The following is a 17,573-nucleotide window of genomic DNA, read 5'->3' as shown; positions in this document are numbered from 1 at the left end:
TAATAATAATAATAATAATACATAATTGGAAAAATTTACACCGTGTTAAACTAATTATCAGTGCGTATTATTTATTCGATTGTGCAGGCGCCATTCTTTTTTTTTTTTTTTTCTCCAACTAACTAACTAACATTTCTCACGATTACGATGATGATGATGATGACGATGATGATAATTATATCGAACAAACGATACAATTATTATTACACTAATTCAAACAAACAACAGAGAAAAAATGACAAAAATTTTCTTGTTGACGTTAAGTTCGCGTTGTTAAAACATTGTGAATTTATTAGGGGGAAAAAAGAAAATTTAAATTTACATTAAATTCACAACGTTTCGACTTTAAAATCCCACGTGTTCGAAGGTAAATAAAAACAAATGAAAAATTTAAAAAAAAAAAAACGACCCAAACGTCGTGGCACGAACGAAGTTAAAAACGTGGAAATAAAATTACGTAAAAAAAAAAAAAAACAATTTCTTAAAAGTTTGATGGTAATAATAATAATAATAATAATAATAATAATAATAATAATAATAATAATAATAATAATAATAATAATTAATAGTTTTATCGTTTTTAATAATAATTAATCCCGTTTTTCGTTTTTGTTTTTTTTTTTTACGAAACGCTACTACTACGTCCGCCATGTTTTTTTTTTCTCAGCGGAAAAAAAAACAATTTTCGCGTAAGAAAAATTCCAAGGAAGTGAAATTTTTTTTTCAATTATGTTTATAATAATAATAATACAATAAATATTATAAAATAATTGTAATATGTAACAATGGATTTCTCTCGATTGAGTAAAAAAAAAAAAAAAAAAATTTAACGGTGACGTAACAGACATAATATTACGATGATGATAACAAATAATATCGTCGTCAAGTATTATTCAAATTTTTAAAAAATAAAAAGGAAACGTAAAAAATTCAAAATTTAAAATAAAGAGAATAATTGATAATAATCGATAAATTTATTGATCTCGTACTAACTAATAGAAAAAATAATATTATTTAGAAAGAGAGAGAGAGAGAGAACGTAACAACGAGCCAGTCACCAAACGAGGTAACTGTGTCGTGACTAGGCCAAAACACCGAAAAAAAAAAAATTTCTGACGTGTAGGCAGACAAAAAAAAATCTTTTCTACCGTAAGACTCTAAAAAATTCGTTCTCGTACGATTTTTTTTATTCTTTCGATTTCGTTTTTATCATCATCATCATCATCATCATTTCAACGTTTTCCTTTTTTTTTATGCCGTAATTTTCCGACATAAAAATTTTGCAATACGAAAAAAAAATATATATAAAGAAATTCATCTCTCATTAATTCTTACACATCTTCCCTCAACAAAAAAAAAAAAATTACAAGTAATGATAACGTGATCGTGGCACTAAAAAAAGAAAACATAGTCATTCGGTGAAACGCGCGCGTACGTATGCGTGAGTGCGTGAATGCGCGGACGAGTTACAAAATAATTTTCCCATAGATTTTATGAGTAATTTAATAAACGAAGAGCAATAAGAGTTCGCCGCGTTCGTGCGTTCGTACGTCCGCGCGCGTGATGATGGTGAATTATATTTTGCAATAATAATAATAATAATGATGATGATGATGATAATAGTAACCGATACGCATTCGTAGAGAGACCACACAAATAAAACAAAAAATGAAAGAAATAAAAAAATAAAAAAACTCCGCAATTATTTAACAACGTTTTTATCATCATCATCATCATCTTAGCAATCGTGGTTATAATCGTTGTAATTTTTTATATTATTATTATTATTATTTATAAATCTAAAAACATTTGAAAAAAAAAAAATGAAAAAAAATTACGAAACTCTATTATTATTATTACCATCATCATTACAACAACAACAACTCCTGCTACCCGGTAATTAATTCGAATTAAAAGAAAATTTTTTTTTTTTTTCTATTCTTGCAACTATGGCGTGGCGGTGGCGTCGGCGTCGGCGATGATGATGATAATGATGGTCATCATTGCCTAAACGAAATTTTTACCATCTAACCTTATCAGATGAGAAAGAAAACTGATAACGAGTTGCGTGTTTATATATATAAATAATTTTTTTTTATTTCCAATTTTTTTCAAAACGTCGCTATTATAAATAAAAGAACTTATTATTATTATTATTATTATCATCATCATCAGTATCATCATCATCATCATCATCATTATCATTTTGCAACGTAATTTTTTTTTTTTTACAACCGTCACTCGATTATTTTATTTTAAAAAAAAAACAACAACAAATTTTACGAAATTATCATCATCATCATCATTATTAGTATCATTAAACCATTATATTATTATTATTATTATTATTATTTTCACTAGTCAAGGTTTCGTGTTGATTTTTCGTTTTGGTTACTTTCTAAATTTTTTTTTTTTTTTGTGGTACCCTTGACAAAATTTTTTAATCGTCGTAGCGGAAACGGAAATGCAATTTTCAAATTTTTGTCTTTTACACCGCCCTCCCACTTTTCTTTTTCGCTCTGCCGCTGCCGCCTCCCTTTTTATATAATCGGGAAGAGGGGGAAGAGGGGAAGGGAACATAATCTTTATTAGTATCGTCGTGATTTATTATTTCATCGATTAAAAAAAAAAAAATGATATCAATCGTCATCGGTCGAAGTAATAACACCAATTAATTAAGGATGCAATTATTTTCGCCAAGAAAGAGAGAGAGAGAGAAAATATTACACTTCCGGTTTGTTGTCGTCATCGATGTTCGTAAGGAAAATTTTTTTTTTTAAATAGGTCGCAACCTTAACGCGTGTTTATTTATTTATTTTTTTTTCAATACGAAATTTATTATTTAAAAAAAAACTTTTACTAGTATTGGTTTTTTTTTTAAAAACGCAGCGTAAAACAAACAACAAACAAAATTAACGAAACGAATAATAATAATAATAATCGTGGTAAAATTTTTATCCGGTCTATAAATTTTAATTATTTATGCACATTTACGCGCGTTTGTTCTTTTTTCCTTTTTTTTTTATTACCGGGTAAATTATGTAAAAAAAAAATCATCCGAGTGCATACGTATATTTTAACCACGTGATAAATAAAAACGCGCGCGTTTTTTTTCGTTCAAAAGAAAAAGAGAGAGAGAGAGAGAAAAAAAAAGGGGGTCGATTCGTCGTCACGTTACGAGGTTTCGAACGGCAATTTTTTTTTTTAATAAAAATATAAATAAAAATATAAATAATAATAATAATGATAATAATAATGATGATGATGATGATAATAATAATAATTAAAAAAGAAACAAGAAAAATTTTTATATAAATAAAAGATCGATTTTTATATATTTTCGTCCGTTTAACGGTTTTAATTTTCGAGGTCGATGCCTCCTCACTAAGTAGCTGACAAGTTTTTTTCTCTTTCTCTCTCTTTCTTTCTCTCTTTAAGAGATGCATATAACCTGGTTCCGGTTAGAATGAGAGAGTGAGTGAGAGAGAGAAAGAAATAATTTAATCATCTTGTCGGGTATACAACACAATCTCTAACCAACATTTAAAAAAAAAAAAAAAACAGGTGGTAAAAATAAAAACATTAAATCATTATCATTATCATTATTATTATTATTATTATTATTATTATTATTATTATTATTATTATTATTATTATTATTATTATTATTATTATTATTACTGTTGTTTTTTTAAAAATTAATTGAAGAATGTTTTTCAAACGATTACGGGTAAGACAAACATTAAAAATAAGAAAAAAATTTCCATTAATTTTCGATTTTTACCGTCGTCGTGGAAGGAGAATTTACGATTTATAAAAAAATTAAATACGGAACGACGATAAATCGTTGAATAAAATTCAAAACGATCACGGGTACTCCGATCATTACCATGATGACGATGATGATGATGATGATGATGATGATAAGTTAATCGATGATAATAATAATGATAATAATAATAATAAAAGTTTTTTTTTTTTTACAAACCCAAGACTCGCGTTTTACGATTAAAATTTCATATCAGGGTCGGCTACAGGAAGGGAGGGGGAAAAGGAGGAAAAACCATAAAAAATAAAAAAACTGCCGAAAAATGTCGACAAATTAACGATCGATAATAAATATATACGTGACACGTTAAAATAATAATAATAACGGGTTATATAAATTCCGAGGGGGCGGGAAGGGGGAGGGGGAAGGGGAGAAAGGACCGGAAAAAAAAAATTTACGAAACGTTTTTTTTTTTATAAAAAATTAACAACTATTTCTTTCTTTTTTTTTAAATAATTTTTTTATTTAATAATATAAATAATCGATTATGGTTTACTGATAACAGATCAATGATCTTTGATATTATAGAAAAATAATAATGATAATAATAATAATAATAATAATAATAATAATAATAATAATAATAATAATAATAATAATAATAATTTGGAAAGGTTTATGTTAACCGCGTTTTTTTTACAAAAAAAAAAAAAAAATTGTTTAATTCTTTCACAAGAAGGTAATCGAATTGAATGAAAAAACATGAGAAAAAGAGAGAGAGAGACAAAGAGAGAGATACAAAGAGATGTAAAAAAAAGATAGAAACAAAAAGAGCGAAAGAATGAGAGAGAGAGAGAGAGAGAGAGGGAACAAAAGGCAAAGGAAGAAAAATTAAATGAATGACCTTTTGTCGAAACCTTTACACGTTCATAAAATTGTCGCACATTTTCATTAATAACAACCGGAAGTTTAATTATTCATTAATTATTATTATTATTATTATTATTATTATTATTATTATCATCATCATCATCATCATCATTCATTGTTTAATTTTAATTAACCAAAGTTTACAATTGAAAAAAATAAATATTCGAACGTCGTCAAAGTAAATTTAAGATATCTTACTCTAGTAATAAGATTCGTTTACCTTTTGTCTACTGCCCCGTCTAATTCTCTCTCTCTCTCCCCCACTCACTCATATAATCAAAATCACGCAACTTTATCTCTTTATTGATAAAAATAATAACAATAAAATGGATTTGATTAATAGGAAAAAAAAAAAATTTCCGCCGCAAACGAATACAAACAAAAGAAAAAGAAAGAAACTCAATCAATAAACAAAAGAACAAGCGAACAACAACAACAACAAAAACCGCAATAATTTTTTTTTGTCGATTCGATTTTTAAAAAAATCTCGTTCTTGTGACACTTTTATTTCAATCACCTTTCAGGTAAACGCGTAGTAATCGCTATTATAAAAAACGTTTATTAAAAAAATAAAATAAATTGGTCGATTGTTTGTTTGTTTGCTTTTTTTCTCTCTGTCATTTCGTCTGTTTCCGTTTGTGTCTGTCTGTCTGTCTGTCTGCCTGTCAAGTTGCATTTGCACATGTGAAAATTTTATTTAGAAAAAAAAAAAAAAAAAGACAAAGACTTTGAAATTATTAAAAATTATGAAATGCGCTTTAAAAACGCAAAACGTTTAAATTTTTCACATTCATTCGTTTATTCATTCACTCGTTCATTCACTCAGTCATTCATTCATTCATTCATTCGTTAATTGTTTAAATGATTTACAAAAATTATTTAATAATAATAATAGTAATAAAACATGAAAAATTTTTTTTGTTTTTTTTTTTTTTCACTGAACTTTCGTTATAATTTTTTACTTTCATTTATTTACGCGTAACATAATGAAGTGGAAGAAGATAAAGTGGAAGAAGAAGAAGAAGAATGAGTATGATAAAAAAACGAATGAATAATGGAAAAAATGGCTGGATAAAAAAAAAAAAACAAAAAACCGTAATAAATAAATAAATAAAGTTAAACAAAATTCTCTTGATGACGTATACGTAACAAAATGGCGACTTTAATTAATTTATTATTATTATTTATGAGATGGGTAAAAAAAAAGAATTTTCTAGAACGAAAATCTCGAGAGAATAAATCGAAGATGAAAGACGAAATAAGAGCAACAACAACAAACACATTCGGAACCAAATTTTATAAAAAAAAAATTGTCGACGCTTTTCTAACCGATTAATTAATTAATTAATTTTTGTAATTTAATTTAAAGTTTTCTCGTTCGGCAGGAAGTGTAGGGGAGGGGAGGGGAAGAGGAAGGGAGCCGATTGGTTCTTCTCACTCGGTTATTTATTTTTCAATTCATGCACACATAAAAAAAAAAAAAAACAATTTTCACAAAATTTATTATGTGCATATTTTATTTATTTCCGCACCGGAAATTCTTTTTCTTTATTATAAAAATTTCAACCGGAAGTGTAAAATTTAAATAAATCGTATATAATAATAATATTAATCATACAAAACAATTTAGTATTATTATTATTATTATCAAATTCTAATCTCTCTCTCTCTCTTTTTTTTTCTTTATTAATTTTTCCTCCTTTTCTTTTTAAATAAGAATTACTAATAATAATAATAATAATTTTCCCTTTCGATAATAAATAACAACATACCGTTTTGTTATGTACATAATTAACTAATAAAATAATTATTTACATAAATAAAATTTTAATAATAATAAAGATGATGATGACGATTGTGAAAATTTAAATCGTTTAAATACGAAATTTCAATATTGGGATTTAAAACGATTTCATGACGTCATTTCCACCTTGAAGCAATATCGACAACACACACACAAAACAATCGTACATAAGTTATTATTAATAAATAAATTAATTAATAATTAAAATTTACGTCATGACGACGTGATGAAATCAAAGGAGAAAACAAATGAAATAAAAATTTTTTTCAAACGGATTCAAATCGTTTCTCTCGTTTAAATGAGAATAAGTGAGAGGAAAAGAGGAAGAGGAGGAGAGTGGGGAGAAAGGGGGAGGAAGGAAGGAGGGAAAGGAAAGCGATCATCATCATCATCTCCGGTTAATAATAATAATAATAATAATAATAAACGCGATGGAAATTTAAAAAAAAATAATAAAAAACTCAATCGATCGATCGATGGACTCACACTCTAGCGAAAAAAAAAAAACAAATCGAAACAAACAAACAAACGAATGATAAATGCGAGTAGTAATGATGACGATCGACGTGTTCAAAAACAATCTTTCACGAGGAAGGCAGGGGGCAGGGGGTGAGAATTGAAAAACAATAACAACAACAACAACAGCCGCAACAGACAAATTTTTAAACTCATCATTTTTCTTAATATCCACAATCGAATCCCTCACTCCTTTTTTTTCCTAAACCTTTTTCAAACCTTTCGATTTTTCAGAAGAAAAAAAGCAACAAAAGAATTTATTTATTTATTTATTTTTTGGAAAAAGGATTTTTTTTGTAGAGGAAAGGAAAGGAAGGGGAGGGAAAGAAAAAGAAGAAAAAGTAAATCTTAACCGGCATTTATCTTTCTTTTATCATCATTCTTTCAGGTTAATCTTCTGTGTGTGTGTGTGTGTGTGGTTAACTCTAATGAGATTTCTGAACAAAAAATAATAATAATAATAATAATACTTTACTGAACAAAACAAAGATGTTTTTTTTTACAGTTAATTGAACGAAGTTGAATTTGATTGATTATATTAAAAAAAAAAAAAAACAATTTTAAAGTTAGTTTAAACGTTGATTTATTTATTATTTTTACAAAGTCGAAAAGTTAATTGTTTAAAAAAAGGTAAAAAGAGTAAAGACCAAAGAGAGGGTGTGGGCGGGGAGGACAGAGCGGGGAGTTGAAAACGGAAATGCGGTTAAAGGAAAGGAAAGGAAAAAATTCCGAACAGAAATAAAAAAATAATGAAGTAAATTTTCAAAAACATGAAACTTGATGAATTTTAATATTTAAAAAAAAAAGGGGGGGAAGGAGGATTCATTAACTCTTTTATCGTTTCCGGTTTTAAAAAAAAAATGTGTAATTAATTTCAACTCGACATTTTAATTATTAAAATTTTTTTTAGAATTTTCACATTATAAAAAAAAAAAATACTTTTTAGTGCGAACCTGAACGTACTTTCACAATACAATACGCGATCGGCGACGGCAACAACGATTAAAATTCGACTTGTTGCCTTAAGAATTTTTTTTTTTTTTAAATAATTTTTTTTTCGCGCCAGAGGGACAACAAACAATAAGCCAACAAACGAGAGCAACAAATTTGACCAATATTTTAATGGTGAAATTAATTTTTTTTTGGGGGGGAGGAGGAGAGGGGAGGGGAGAGAAATTTATAATAATTTTTGAAAAATAAGGATAATGTTATTGCTGCTAGTACTACTACCACCACCACCGCCACCCCACTACTACCAACCAGTATCGTTAATTTCTTTTTTTTTATTATTATCCTTTCTCTTAATTTCCCTCGTCTTTTGATATAAACAAACAAATATGTATATTGATCTAGAACTTTCCTCCGGCATTAAATCAACTTCAACATCTGATGGCATAATTATTTTACCTTTAAATGACGTCAAACACAAAACGAAATTTTTTTTTTTTTTTTTTGTAAAAACAATATTATTATTATTTATAGTAGTAGTAGTATTAACTGGGTTAATAGATTAGATTACTTTTTTTTTTAAAAAAACGGGGGGAAGGGAAGTGATTCGAACGAGAATCATTTCAAATCGTAAAATAATAATAATAATAATATTAATAAGACGTTAATTAATTTAAAATTTGGTGGGAAATAAATTTACCCCCTCCCTCTCAGAAAAAAAAGAGAAAAAACTTTCTAAAATCACGATAAAAAGAAAAAAATTGATTCTGCGTGTGAGAAATGAAGAAAGAGAAAACGAAGAGAGAGAACAAAGAGAGAAAGAAAAACAGAAAGAAAAAAAACAGAGAGAAAGAGAAGCAGAAGGAGAAAAAACAAAAAGAGAGAGAGAAACAGAAAGAGAAAAAGAAAAAGACAGAGAGCAGAAAGAGAAAACGAAGAGACACAAAGAGAAAAAACAAAGAGAGAGAGAGAGAGAAACAGAAAGAGAAAAACGAGAGGGAAAACAGAGAGAGATATACAGAAGAATAGAGAAAGGGAGAGAGAAGAGAGAAGAAAAGAGATACTCAAGGAAAGAAAGACAGAGAAAGAGATACTTATAAAAAGAAAGATAAGAAAAGATAAATATATAAATTTATAGAAAACAAAATAAAAAGACAGAAAGTAAAAGTGAGAGAGAAAGGAAAAAAAGGGAAAATGATACAGAGAGGGAAAAATTGATTAAGACGGATAAAAGAGAGAGAAGAAAAAAGAGAGAAATAAGAAAGAGAGAGAGAGAGAGAGAGAGAGAGAGAGAAAGAGAGAGAGAGAGATAGAGAGAGAAATGCAAAACGGTATTTAAAATTTTAAAAAACCTTTAAAATATAAAAACATTTAACGCCGGCGGGGGTACAAACAAAATTTTTAATTTTTTTTTTTTTTGGGGGGATGGCAAGTGGGGGAAATATTAATAACGTTCAAGTCAAGGTTTTTGCTCCCCTTAAAACTTTTCATTCGTTATTAATAAAAAAAAAAAAAAAAGAAATTTATTTTTACGTCAAACCCCGGGTCAAGGATCGCTAAAAGTAAAATTGGTAAAAAAAAAAAAAAATTTTCCATTGAAAGAGGTACGAACGCAACATATTAACAATCATTTTTTCCTTTTTTTTCCTTTTTCGGTTTTTAATCGAATTTAAAAAAAAAGAAAAGGAAAATTTCCTTTTTTTTATAATAATGATAATAATAATCATTCGCAAAAAAAAAATAATTCACTGGTAAAAGGTTTTTAAAAAAAAAAAAAACAATAAACCTCTTACGTATTTCCGTTTTGTTCGAGATATCGTTTTTTTTTTTTTTTTTAATTTAAATTATCGATCGACCGGAAAAAAAATAATAATAACAATAAATAAATACACAAATTTATAAAATAAATAGTTAGGCAACAAACAAAACATCGATGATGATGATGATGACGATGTCTTTTCCCCCCAAATATTTCCGTTGAATTTAAAATTTTGGAGAAAAAAAATCGATAATTTGTCGATACTTTGCAATTTCGACAAATCATCATTTCATTTATTTCCTTTCTCTCTCTCTCTCTCTCTTTTCCTCTCTTTCTCTATCTCTTTCTTTATTTATCTTTCTCTTTCTCTCTCATTTTAAAATATGTGTTAAATAATTAATTTACACAGGAAAAAAAAGAGAAAAAAAAAAGGAATTGAATTACTTTCGGTAATTCTTTTTTTTCCATTTTCCTTTTTCCTTTTCCTTTGTCTATTTCCTTTTTCTATATCCTTTTCTATTTTTATCGAATTCATTTTGACGTGAACGAATCACAACGTTCACGTTCGTTTTTTTAACGACGATTTAAATTTGAAACTTGTTCGTTTTTTGTTTTCCTTCTTTTAATCCAACGTGGCAATTCAATTTAATTCATTTCAATCATCGTAAAAAAAACAATATTACATAAGAGAGAGAGAGAAAGATAAATGGGGGAGGGATAAAAAAAATCCTCCCCATTAAACTAGAATCCGCCTTGTTTTTTTTGTTTTCACACACACACGATTTCGAACGTAATACGTCAAAAGGAATTATCATTACGTAATTTATTATAAATACCACAAAAAAGGGCGGTAATTTTTTTTTCTTTTTTTTTAAAAAACATGGCCGTCTCTTTCCTCTTTACCTCCTTCTCCCCACCCCCCTCAAATCCACACACACACACACACACACACACACACTCGCGCGTAAAAACTTAAACGTCGAAAAATCTTATATTTAACGTTAAGAAATTTCGAAACGACGAAATTCGATCGCCCTCTTATTATTATTATCATTATCATTATCATCATCATCATTATTATTATTTTTCTTTAATTTTAAGTTTGATAAAATTAATAAAAATGTAACGAAATAAAAAACGGGGGATTTTGCAACGATTTTATTACCAAATAATCCCCCGAAAAGAAAACAATTTTATCGGTTTGCACGCACGCACGTACGCACGCAAATTAAAATATAATTGGGTCGGTTATTAAATCCGCACCTTGTCAAAGAATTAATACCCTAATTATAATTACCATGATGATGATGATGATGATAATAATAATAATAATAACGAAATCGAAGAAAAGGAAATGAGAGGATTTTCGATGTCGGAGGAGAATTTCCCGTTTATAAAAAAAAAAAAATTTATTTTCGGATCGATAAAATCGAAATCCCTTCGTTTCGTTTAAATCCCCGTCATTTACGAAAAATAATTTAAAAAATGGAACGTCACGTGACGTCAAGCAGACGACAAAATTTTTTTTAAAACCTGAAAACACCGGGAAAAGTGAATAAGTCGTCGCAAGAAAAAAAAAAACATTCCAAAAAAAAATTTTTTTTTTTTTCATTTTGAAAAATTCAATTCAAAACATTTCCTCCGGGGGAGGGGGATTTCGAAAAGAAATTTTCTCTTCCTCTTTCCCTTCCCTCCCCTCCCCCCATTCACAAAACTCTAAATCTCGTTTTATTAAGAAAATATTAATATTAAAAATAGTAATAATAACTAAAACTTTGATGTTTTTTTTTTATTTGTTTGTTTGTTTTCAGGAAAATAATTTAAAAGAAAATGAAGTCGAAAAAAGGAAATAATAATAATAATAATATAAATATTAATATTAGTAATAATAATAATAGTATAAATGGAAAATTTCTATGGCAATTTTTCATATTAGTTTCCGTTTTGATAACATTAACGGATGGAATAAGAGTTTACGAGGGTACAAATTTCGAACCTCCACAAAAAATTAAACCGGAAAAAACGGGTGAGTACAATAATAATAATAATAATGATGATGATGATGATGATGATGATAATGATGATGATAATAATAATAATAATTTTTTTTTCACTTTAATAAGGTTTATCTAAAAAATCATTGTACATAAGTAAAAGAAGTTGGAATCCTTCGGATGATGGTTACGGTGGTAAACTCCAGGTCGGGCACGGTAAAAATGACAAATGGAAAAATTTATCGAATGGAAAAAAAACAAACGGACAAAACGATTTTCCGACATTGTATAAAATAATATTCAACGAGAAAAATTCCAGGCAATATGTTAAGTATATAAAAGAAATTCCGAGACTCGAAGAATATACTTTTTGCATGTGGTATAAACCCCTGGATTTATCACACAATCACGTTTTATTCTCGTATTCCAGTAAGTTCCAGTATTTTTATTTATTTATTTTTTTAAATCTTTAACGATGATGGTGATGATAATAATGATTTTTTTTTTTTTAACGCAGTGAACAAAAAGGAAAACCTATTGAAATTTTGGATAAATTCAAACGATTCGACTCTACGTATGGCTATAAGAGAAAATTTAGTTTATAAAGTTCCAGGACACATAAGGAAAAATAAATGGCATCACATTTGTCAATCCTGGAACGGTCTCTTAGGAGAATGGCAAATATTTTTAGATGGTAAAAGAATCGGACGTGGAATATTACCCATGGTAACAAACAAACAAAATTTTCCAATCCAAAACGACGTTTCTCCAGTTCACGAGACGCTAAACATTTTCAATTTTTTGTTCCAGTACAAAGAAACTTACATTCCAGAAAAGGGTGACGTCGTTTTGGGACAAGAATATAATATAAATTCGGAAAAAAATGCCGTCGTCGAATACGAAGGTATAACCGGTGAAATTTTCGGTTTTAATTTAGTCGACGAATCCGTACCTGGAGAACAGGGAAATTTTATCAATTCCCAATATAAACCGAGTAAGTTTTTCTTTTTCTTTTTAAAAAGAGAAAAACAATAATAATAATAATAATAAAACGAAAACGTTTTATTTTTACAGATATCATCAGATCATCCGTTTTACCATTTAAAAAATTACCGCTCATGAAAAAAAATTACCAACAGATAAAAGCTTACATTTCGAAATTACCGAATCATCCACCGGAAAAAGTAAAAAATGGCGACGGAAGTAGAGAAAGAGGTAAGTTATACGAACGCCTAAAAAAAAATTTTTTAAATTCCCATCGATTTATTTATTAATCCGATAATATAAAATTCAGGTGATAATCGTCACGGATCTAAAAGAACGAGAGATCCTATGGTAGGACCGAAACGTTACAGAGGACCCCCTAGACATCGTTTTCCACCATCCAGAAAAGTCATCATGTATGGTAACAATAGAGAAAGTAAAAATTTAAAAATCGAATTGGGAAAAAACGAAACCATCGGAATTGAAAATGAAAATTTCGACGATGTCATCGACGGCGAAACATCGACAGAAGAAGAAATAATCGTGGAAACCGCGACGGACGGTGACGTCATCGATAACGACGCGCGTAAAAAACAAATCTACGATGAAAATTATTCCATACACAGTTACAGACTGGGAAAAGACGGTAAGAAAAGTACCAATTATGAAATATACGAAAGCGTCGAAGATGATGAGGCGATGAAGCCGACGGAAAACGAATCCGGACCCTTGGCTTTGGAAAGGAAAGCTCGTAAAAATTTCGATTTGTTCACGGCGAGAGAAGCCAACAAAGTCTACACTCTGTCGAATGCCGTGAGAGATTCGAAAAAGCCAAAATATCATTTCGAAATAAATCCCTACGTGGATGAAAGACAGAAAAAGAATATAATTTTCGATAAGGAAACACCGACGTTGACGGTGTCGACATCTCATGACGAAACGACAAAAAGAACGGAAAGAAAACCTTCGGATCCGATACCCGTTTACGAAACGGAAGTTGTTTTGCTCAGACAAAAACGAAATCCCGGTAAATGAAAATTTTTTGTGTTTGTTTTGACAGGACATTACGACGATGATGATAATAATTTCTTTTTAAAATTTCAGGGGATTCGGTATTAACGGAAGGTTTCAGACATCTTCCGGACATTCCGGATAGTTTCATTAACGTATTTATTAAAAATGGTTCGAAAATGGAGATCCAAGAAAAAATTGATGAATTTTTTCCTACAAATGTAACGGCGACGGAAAATTCGAACGTAGTATTTTTATCGAAAGTATCGACAACAGCACCAGCACCAGCAGTAGGGTCACTATTATCATCATCAACGTCGAAACCAATAACTCGATCTAACCCGACGGCGGCGACGGCGACGGAAAAACCAAAAGTAATTTCCCACCAACTTTATCAAATCCCGGTTGCGGTTGTTCCTCTCGTACCACTTCAAACTTCGCAAATATTAAATCCACCCTACCTACCCCAAACACCTCCGGTACATTTTCAACCCATCGCTCCCGAACACGTACCCGAAGTACCATTCATCAAATTACCTCCGACTCCTTCGGAAACGGATTTCTTCGATGTTGATCCCCAGCAAAAATTATCCGAAAGAAATTACGGAAACCAAGAACAAGAAGAAGAAGAAGAACAAGAAGAAGGAGAAGGAGAAATTTCGATGGGAGGCTACGAAATGACGACCACGAGTGCGACTCCCATTCAATCGGCTGGTAAAAAATTCGACGTCACTTCCGGTACCGAATTGATTATGAGAGCCTACGGTTTGTGTACGAACAATAGGGGATCCCCGGTATCCGATAGAAATCACATCGTTATATCGTGGTCGGAAACACCGATGAGAATTTTCGGTGGTGCCGAAGTCGTCATTGCCAAAAACGAATGTGGAAATTTTTAATAATCTCTCCCTCTCTCTCCCTCTCTCTCTCTTTCTTATCAATTGCCTGTTGTCCTGTTATCACATCGACAATTCATTAACATTATAAACATGTATATATACTCTATGGAAAAAAGCAGACGACAATTTTTTTTTTCTTTTCTTTTTCATATACATATATATTTATATAAGTAAATCATTTGGGGGAATGTTCTGTATTTCATTTTCAATTCGTAAATTATTAATTAATAAATAAATAATTATTAATTACTTAATAAATATTATTATTAAGAAAATTTTTTTTAAAAAATAATTTATTACGTAATAAATAAATTTAAAAAAACGGATGTGGTGTGTGTGTGTGTGTGTATATGAAACGACCTAGTCTTATACCACCACGTGGTGGTAATTTTAAAACACACAAATCTACTGCCACGTTTTTTTTTCTTTTTTGTTTTTTAATTTCCATTATTTCACATTGGTGTGTCATCGTTGTTATCATCATCATCGTCATTATTATTATTATTATTATTTTATTATTTTCAAATTGTAAATTTTTAATATATCGTAGTAATAAATAAATAAAGTGTAAATTTTATTATTATTATTATTATTATTACTATCAAACATTTTAATAAAGACGGCGACAATTTTTTCCAAAGTTTTTCCAATAAATTTTCCAGGTTTTTATCCAAATCCCTCAGGAATAAATGCCTCCTCCTTCGTACTAAATAGCACCACATCAAGGTGGGTCTTCCTGTCTCATCCCTAAATTGGTGACGACAACAACTGTGACGTAATCGGGTGATCAAAACGTGTGAAAATTTTAACTTTTTGCTGTTGTTTGAGATCAGCAGAAGAAAAAAAATCGTTTTCGTTTGGTTTGGTTGTCCCATGTTGGTTCTTAGGTTTTCCCAAGTGATCATTATCACCCGATGGTTTTTAACTTCGGTACCGACCCCACCACAGTCGGATTCATTATTATCATTATTATTATTATTATCGTCGTCGTATTAGTCGAACTTTGACTTTGATTTCGAAATCGTTTTGTTGCATCAAAGTCGTTTTTTTGCTGTTGCAATTTTGTAAAATTTCAAACTCGAATTGAAATTTTGCCACAGTCAATTTTAACTTAAAAGGGTAGGAGAAAAGGGGGGAATGGGGGGAAGGTGGGTGGGTGTACGGGCGGGAGGTAAAAAATTAATTTATTCCGTTGCATAAGTTTCGCAAAAAAAATAAAATAAAATAATTATGATAAAGTTCCTGCAATCGCTAAACAAAATGGAATTTTTTTTGCAAATTTTTTGCACATGTGTGTGAGAGAGAGAGACAGATGAAAGAAAGAGAGAGAGAGATTTAAATTTCTCAATAACTCGTAAATAAATAAATATATATTTTTATTTATTTTTAATCCGATTAAAATTGATAACTCGAAGGTAAAAATATAATAATTATTAGGTAATCAAAAAAAAAAAAAAAAAAAAAATTAAGCGAATTGCGAATATCTCTCCTCCTCCCCTCTTCTCTCCCCACACTTCCCCCTCGAGGGGTACTCTACCCCCGTTGTACAACGCAATGCCAATTTTTTTTTTTTTTTTTTTTCCACGAGCCACATAAATCCTTTCCTACCTATCTATATATATTACCTAAAAACGGAAATGACCTTTTTAAAAACCGGATTCGAGATAATAATAAACTGTTCGGGAAAAAGTGGGGGGAATCGGAAAATGGGGGCTAGAGGATGGGAGAATAGAGGGAAGTTTGCAACCGATCCCAATCGCCTTTTTTTTTCTTTTTTTTTTTTTTTTAATTTCTTCCTCCTCATTAACGTTAAGGCGATTTACATTAATGTCCCTTTTTCAATAATAATAATAATATTAATAATAATAATAATCCTTGTTATATTTTATTAGTAAAATAACATGTGAAAAATAATGATGATAATTCATTCATTTAAAAAAAAAAAATTCCATTCAATAAATGGGGAGTCATTTAAAATTTATAAATGAAAACTTTTTCGAATCCAACCGCAGGTACTCTCGGAACCGTTTTTTTAAACGTATAATAATAATAATAATGATGATAATAATAAACCACGAATATGAAATTGAATTCGTAATTTTCGCAAAAAAAAAAAAATAATAATAATAATAATAATAAATAGAAATAAAATTTAAAAATTTGAAATTTTTTTTTTCCGATTTAAATTTAATTTAGTTCGGGAAAAAAACGATAGATAACGCTAATGATCAAACTCTAAATACTTTTAGAAAATTTTACAATCGAATTAAATAAATGTCAGAACATTTCACACGTCGGAAAAGAATTTTCAACAAAAAAAAAAAAATTATTCTAATTCCACGTCAAAACAAAAAATTAATAAAAAAAAAAAAAAAAATTCAAATGGAAATTTTTTTTTTGCCCTTTTCTCGTTTCTATCAATTAAAAAAAGCAAGAGAGAGAGAGAGAAAGAGAGAAAAATTTATGATGGAAATCGTTTTGAAATTTTTATTTTTTTCCACACCCCCCTCCCCTTCACGAAATTTTTGAAAATCGATTAATCGATCGAACTTTACTGACTTTTAAACAAAGAAAATAATAAAAAAAACGGGTAAACATACGACGATGACCGCCGAACCGGATGCTCGCGCGAGCGCAAAAAAAAAAAAAAAATTTCAATTAAATTTCTAATACCACGCATTTTATCAAACATTATTATTATTATTATTATTATTATTATTATTATTATTATTATTAATTTCACGCCGACGTCGTCGTCGACGCCGCCACCGCCTTATTAAACGCATCCGCATTAAATTACACATAATCACTCGCTTATTCGAATTTTTTTTTTTACACGGCCAAAAAAAAAAGAAAAAAATTTCCAAATACTCATTCATCGGTTTAACCGTAGCAAAAAAAAATAGAAAAAATCCAATTAATATAATTTTATCAAAAAACGTTTAAATTAATATATATA

At 29.1% G+C, this 17,573-nt stretch overlaps 1 protein-coding gene across 1 annotated transcript; it reads left to right on the top strand.

Moving 5' to 3' along the window:
* Positions 1-11,556: 11,556 nt before the first annotated feature.
* Positions 11,557-14,614, top strand: Phum_PHUM025790 (pentraxin, putative; the record flags this gene model as incomplete). Its single annotated transcript, XM_002422927.1, has 7 exons — positions 11,557-11,752; positions 11,850-12,149; positions 12,238-12,446; positions 12,531-12,714; positions 12,795-12,935; positions 13,015-13,731; positions 13,809-14,614. 7 exons carry the CDS (start codon positions 11,557-11,559, stop codon positions 14,612-14,614), a joined length of 2,553 nt encoding a protein of 850 aa, XP_002422972.1.
* Between the last annotated feature and the right edge of the window lie 2,959 nt (positions 14,615-17,573).

Source organism: Pediculus humanus, genomic scaffold (assembly GCF_000006295.1).
Source record: "Pediculus humanus corporis 1103172107382 genomic scaffold, whole genome shotgun sequence".
Lineage (NCBI taxonomy): Eukaryota > Metazoa > Arthropoda > Insecta > Psocodea > Pediculidae > Pediculus > Pediculus humanus.
Note: the sequence above shows the minus strand (reverse complement) of the source record. Positions and strands in the feature narration are given on the sequence as shown.